The 6,000-nt window shown below is 46.7% G+C and overlaps 1 protein-coding gene across 1 annotated transcript in view; it reads right to left on the bottom strand.

The window, feature by feature from the left end:
* Positions 1-686: 686 nt before the first annotated feature.
* ANKRD53 (ankyrin repeat domain 53) overlaps positions 687-6,000 on the bottom strand; it is a 36,350-nt gene continuing 31,036 nt past the window's right edge. The window contains exons 5-6 of the mRNA XM_068266387.1: positions 4,687-4,795; positions 687-1,532 (exon numbers count right to left, since the gene is read on the bottom strand). Of these exons, the coding sequence (XP_068122488.1) occupies positions 849-1,532; positions 4,687-4,795 (793 nt within the window). The 3' untranslated portion in view covers positions 687-848. The remainder of the gene's footprint in view (positions 1,533-4,686; positions 4,796-6,000) is intronic.

The following is a 6,000-nucleotide window of genomic DNA, read 5'->3' as shown; positions in this document are numbered from 1 at the left end:
CAGTTACAAAACCGCGCATGAGCAGGAATGTCACACCGGCCGTGGCTGTTCCGGAAGTGTACTGCCCACCTTCAGCCCGAAAGTCACCGGAAACTGAGCCGCCAGCGGGACAGGAGCCAGGAGGATGCCGGGGAACCTTGTGGGCTGCAGGAAGCACCAATAAGTACCAATTTCATTTTTAACGACTGTTCAGGATCCCTTTAAAATGAAAAACAAGGATTTAGCTTACCTTTAATAACAGTCACATAGGACAATAATATTTATTTAGCACAGGCAACTTGTTTCGTGGGTGGGTGCCCACTTTCTCAGGCCAATACAGTGCCAAAGGGTTAAGCAGCCGGAGTAATGGGTGCCTTTTTAAAGAGCTTGAGAGGCGCTCATTACTCCAGCTGCTTAACCCTTTGGCACTGTAATGGCCTGAGGAAGTGGGCTCAGAAATGCAAAACATGTTGCCAGTGCTAAATAAACATTGTCCTATGTGACTGCCATTATTGTGGTAAGCACCTCTTCTCCCCCTTGTGCTGTACACCTGCCTCCCCCTTTCCCACCTGTTGGGTTGAAGGGGGTACACCTGGCCCCACATGGTTTACACCAGTGTGTAGGCCAGTGTTTAGTTTTTGTTTTAGTTCACCTAGAGAGCGATCACATCCAGTCCAAGTTGGACACCCCGAGTGGAGTCGGGCCTAATACCTCCATGTGCTTCAAGTGGTCGGTTGCCCCTTATGCAGCTTTATGAGTAACCATTTGTTTACTATTCACTATTTATTATTACATATTGCTCTATCTGGGCTCCTGTTGTCTCTTTGCTTTCTTTTTAAGGTGTCAAGACACCCAACTTTTTCACGTTGTTAGAAGATAACTACTGCAGAGTCTTTATTGTTTCTCTTCAGCTTAGAGTCAAGGTTTCGTCTCAGATGGAAAGAGATTTCTGAAGCTGGTTTCCTCCCTTCCACAGCTTGCTGCTTTTTGGGAACATCAAAAATATGGCTGGCTTTGAACTCGTGTGGCATGCAGAGCCTTTCCTTTGGCGCGCTATTGGGGAACAGGCACCTCTGTATGGTCTCGTATGGCAGATGAGGCTGAGTAGGCAAGAGTTGTCCTTGGATTGACCTGACTTGTGGCTCTCCATGCTCATCTTTCTCCAGCACAACGATGGAGCTAAAGTCTGGGTAGGTGACATCGTCCGGATCGGTGCCTAGACGCAGTGTAGGGGTCCGGTATATATCTGTAATTGGAGGCATTGCTGGATTACAACTTGGATTCCAATTATAGTCTTGGGTTTCCACCCCCTCTCCAATGTCCTCAGATTGGACATCTAGTTCCTCTTCCTGTTTCCTAGAAGGTCTGTTCGCCATTTTTTCGTTACTGTCTGTGTTAGAATTTCCAACATGCCAGATCTTTTGCGTCTCTTGCCATTGGCCTTGTCTGGGTACTGATGAAACGTGTGTTCTGAAGGACATTTCTTTTGGCCTTTCCGACTCTTTGTCAGCTTTCGCACAAGCATGGGTTTGGCCATGGCACGTATGGTTGTTCTGAAATATATAACGGAGGACATGTTTTATTAGACCCTACGATGTAAGTGAAATATGTGGGCTTTTTTTAATCCCAATTTAAAGGGTACCTGAAGCAAGAAAATGAAAATGAATACTTACCTTAGTAGTAGGAAGCCTCTGGCTATCACAATCCACAGGTGTGTGACTATGCTACTACCTCCTCCCAGGGAATTTTCCACCTGGCTGCTGGTGCTCACCCCCTCCACAATGTATGAAAAATACAAAAAAATTGCAGCCTTATTTTTTCTATCCTATAAGTTCCTATGCCTGTTCTAATGTGGTCTGGATTACTGCAGCCTTACCTAGTTGCACAGTGGCTGTATTATCTCTGTAATATAATCTAATCTTCTTTCCTCTGACGGCTCTGTCGGGCTGAGGCACTCAGGCTGCAATGTGCTGTTTTGCTTGTGATAGGATAGAAGTTATACACACCCTCTCCACGCCCCCTGCAGGCTCTGTATGAGTCACAGACTGAGCTCCTCTCAGCCTATCACATGCCATGTCTTTTGTTTGTAAACACTGCCTAAAACTGGCAATTACAAGCCAGGATCGCAGCAAGGAGTGGCAGAAACAGCACAGAGGGGCCCAGGAGAACATAATGAATAGAATGGTATGCTTTTTGCTGTAAGAATTTTAGAGTACAGATTCTCTTTAAGGAATTACAAGTCCCACAATGCATTTGCCTTTGTGTCATGACTGTGTCTGTAAGACTCCTGCAATGCATTGTGGGACTTGTAGCTCCTTAACAGCTGGAGGGCCAAGTTTGCCGATGCCTGGTCTAGTCCCTACTATAGTTATTATGTATGTATCGTGTAGTGTATGTATCATAGTATAAGGCCAATTTTTTAGGGGGAAGCCAGTGAAGTTATCTGTATGTTTTTGGGGTGTGGGAGGAAACTGGAGTACCCGGAGGAAACCCACACAGACACGGGGAGAACATACAAACTCGTTGCAGATGGTGCCCTGGCTGGGATTCCAACCAGGAACCCAGCACTGCAAGGTAAGAGCGGTAACCACTATCCCACCGTGCTGCCCAAATTAGGGTTAAGCCTGGTTAGAGATGTTGACCTGCAATCGTTTTCGTTTGGCTTGTAATTGTATAGGAATGCACTTTTTCATTTATTTGTTGTACACCTGAGGAAGAGCAGGAATCCTCTGGATACTCTACATCAGCCTTTCTCAACCTTTTTACCCTGGAGAAACCCTGCAAATACTTTTTGGATCTCAAGCAACCCCTGTTATGGTCTTTAAAGGGAAGGTTCAGGGATGCTACAAAAAAAAAAATCCACATCCACTTACCTGGGGCTTCCTCCAGCCCGTGGCAGGCAGGAGGTGCCCTTGGCGCCGCTCCGCAGGCTCCCGGTGGCCGACCCGACCCGAGCCTGCGGAGTACAGCCCGGAGGATGTCCGATGACGTCAGCGCGCCGGCGTGAAATGCACAATGGAGCGCAGAAGAGGACCGACCTGGCTGCCGGTCGGGTCGGCCACCGGGAGCCTGTGGAGCGATGCCGAGGGCACCTCCTGCCTGCCACGGGCTGGAGGAAGCCCCAGGTAAGTGGATGTGGATTTTTATTTTTTTTGTAGCGTCCCTGAACCTACCCTTTAAAAGCTGGTGTGGCTGTTTATGCCACTACCCCCTATTACAGTGCCATTTATTACAATGTCTCCTTATTCTAGTGCTTTTTTTAAATTAATGTGCTCATTATTATTCTGACCCCCGATTTTTAGTTCTTTTTACAGTACCCCCTATTATAGCGTGCTCCCTATTATACCTCCAACGCATACGTATGAAATCACCGCCGGGAAACTTGGGCGCAGGATACAGCCGAAATATGGCTTATTCTGCTCCTCCGGCGTTAATTACAATTCCCCCTCTAGGTCCACGTGGATGGTGGGGAATGATGTAATTCGGCTGCCAGCTATTGCTGTCAGCCGAATTAGTGTTTTAATAGTAACTTCAACTCTGTCCTATTACGGCCTATGGTGGTGCCAGGTGCACCCAAATCTTCTGCACTGGATTCAACGTGCTCGCCCCCAACCCCCACAATGGGGAAAAATGCCAAGGAACTCCTGCAGAGTACTCCCATGAACCCTGGGGATCCAGGGAACCCTGGTTGAGAAAGCTTGCTCTACAGTGTTCCCTCGTCCACCTTGACCTCACTGTTCCAGCACTTGGACCTTTTGAGCACATTTGTCAACCCTTGGCCAACATGTACTTGTGCCTGGGCAGTAGCATGGATGGAGGCATTCATGCTGGGCAAGTTGACTGGACAAGCGTGATAACCAGGACGCCTATTGAATTAGCTATTCTCTTGAGTTTTTTCACATCTTATCTCTAAAATATATTTTAAACCCCCATCAAGCCAGAGAATACTGAAAAACATGTTAGATATGACTACTTTTAGTACTTTTTCGGATGCTGAAAAGTTATTTCGTAAAGGAGGTTGAAAATTCTCAGGAGAAAATCTAATTGATTACGCTTCCAGTACCTAAACCTCAGCTACTGCTCAAGCCAAAACATCAGAATTTGTGTATTTTTTAAAAGGCAATAAAAAGAAAAAGGGAAAAAAAGATGACAACCTTCATAAGCTCGCGTCAGTATGTTTTGTTCTTTTTTTAACAAAGTGAAATCCGATTTCTCACATCTTAAAGGACATTCGAGGTGAAAATAAGCGGATGAGATAAACAATTGTATCTATCCTCCTCTTAAAAATTTTTTTTTTTTTTTTTTTTTTTTTAGATATCCCACAGTTTTATTTTATATTTAAATCTAGTTTTTAAGTTTTGACTGTTTCATTGTCTCTGCTCATTGACACATTCATTGAAGTATGTCATAGCTCAAATCTATTAATTATTGACCCCTTTTTATCCCTTTCCTGCTCTCAGATGACAATTACGGACAGGAAAGTGTTTTATGACTGTAATTCTTTATCTGTAAGGGTTACGCTATAGTCTGACCTAGTCTCGAACCGGTTAGAAACTGTCACTTGCATACCTGATGTTTAACTCTTTCAGGCAGAGAAAGAAAAAAAGGAACACAGCATAGTTATTTGTGTGCTTGGCACTGTACATGTCTATCTCATCATGTCACATGTCACATGTCACCTCGGTTGTCCTTTAAAGTTTTGTGCACCTGGATTTCTGGTCTCATTTCAAGAAGGGCTCTTTTCAACTTCTCCAACTTCTTCATCTCCTGAGCCAACTGGTTCTTGTCTATTTTCCACATGGCGCTGCGGAGGTACCTGGAAGACAGAGGACAGTTACCTGCATGTTTAACATTTCATCCTCCAGGAAGGCTGTATACTAGAGAGGAAGTATGCTCTGCCCCCAAAGAGAAACACATCACAATTAAATCAATTGGCCCCTATATAGCCCTCTTCCCATCCAGCATCCTCAGTTTAGTTGTGTTTCCCACCTGAAGGAGACAACACGTCACGAGGCAGAGTTACCTGTGGGTTTCTGTCTCCACCAATCTTTTTTTCTTTTTCGCCTCTCTCCCTTTGATCAGCCGGCGGGACTGCGTGTGGAGCTATCCCTGTTCAAGGAGGAAGCGGTAGGCTCTGCGTCCCTGAATGGCGGCATGCTGTGTCTGTGGGCTCAAGCGTGCAGTGCTGGTGGATACCCTGCTCGGAAGCGGCGTCCTGATGGGCTATTGCGCAGGCGCGCTTCCGGACTTGTGATTGGAGCAGGGCGGGCGCAGCAGAGATGGCGTGGTTTCCGGTTCCGCTTATAGGCGGACTTCCGTTGGCGTCTCACCGCCATTTGGTTCCCAGCTGCCGGAACGTTCAGTGCGGGTTGGCATGGAGCAGACAGAAGCCACACCCGCGGCGCACATTGACCAGGCTCAGGCCTCTGATTCTACCGGACAGGTGAGCTGGGCGGACAGACTAAGGGCGACGGGTGAGCATTGCCGCTGTCTGTCCGTACCAAAGCGGTCAATATTATTTTTTGTGGTAATGCTTACTATTAGCCGTTCATTGTAGCATGTAGTGGTTGTCAATGAGGCTTATAGCATTGCATGTTTTGTTGATTGTCTGTTTCAGGCTCCTCCACCACCTCCTCCTCCTCCTGAAAAGACAGATAGACCTGCAAAAGCTGTTGACAAGTCCAGGCGCTGCAGGGAGTGTAATGTTAAGTTAGCAGAATCTTGGACTAGATCTCATTGTCAGAAATGTCTAAAGCCTTCTGCCCCAAAAAATGCTGATCCCTCTGTTGTCATGATGAATTTTATGGAATCAATGCGTAAAGAATTTACGTCCACTTTCCAGACTTTTAGATCAGTTATGACTTCCCCGGTTCAGTGGGGTTTACCTCAGGTTCCACCTGTACCTATGGCCCAGGCTTCGCCTGTTGCGGGCCCTGTCTTGCAGCCCCCTCTGGCCCCACCGCCTCCACCAGTAAGGGCCCCAATTGGGAGCCCTAAAGATCCTTAGCCGGTCAATATCGT

The sequence above is a fragment of the Hyperolius riggenbachi genome, chromosome 1, assembly GCF_040937935.1.
Source record: "Hyperolius riggenbachi isolate aHypRig1 chromosome 1, aHypRig1.pri, whole genome shotgun sequence".
In the NCBI taxonomy this organism is placed as follows: domain Eukaryota; kingdom Metazoa; phylum Chordata; class Amphibia; order Anura; family Hyperoliidae; genus Hyperolius; species Hyperolius riggenbachi.
The sequence above is the reverse complement of the archived record's forward strand: the minus strand, read 5'-3'. Positions and strand labels throughout refer to the sequence as shown.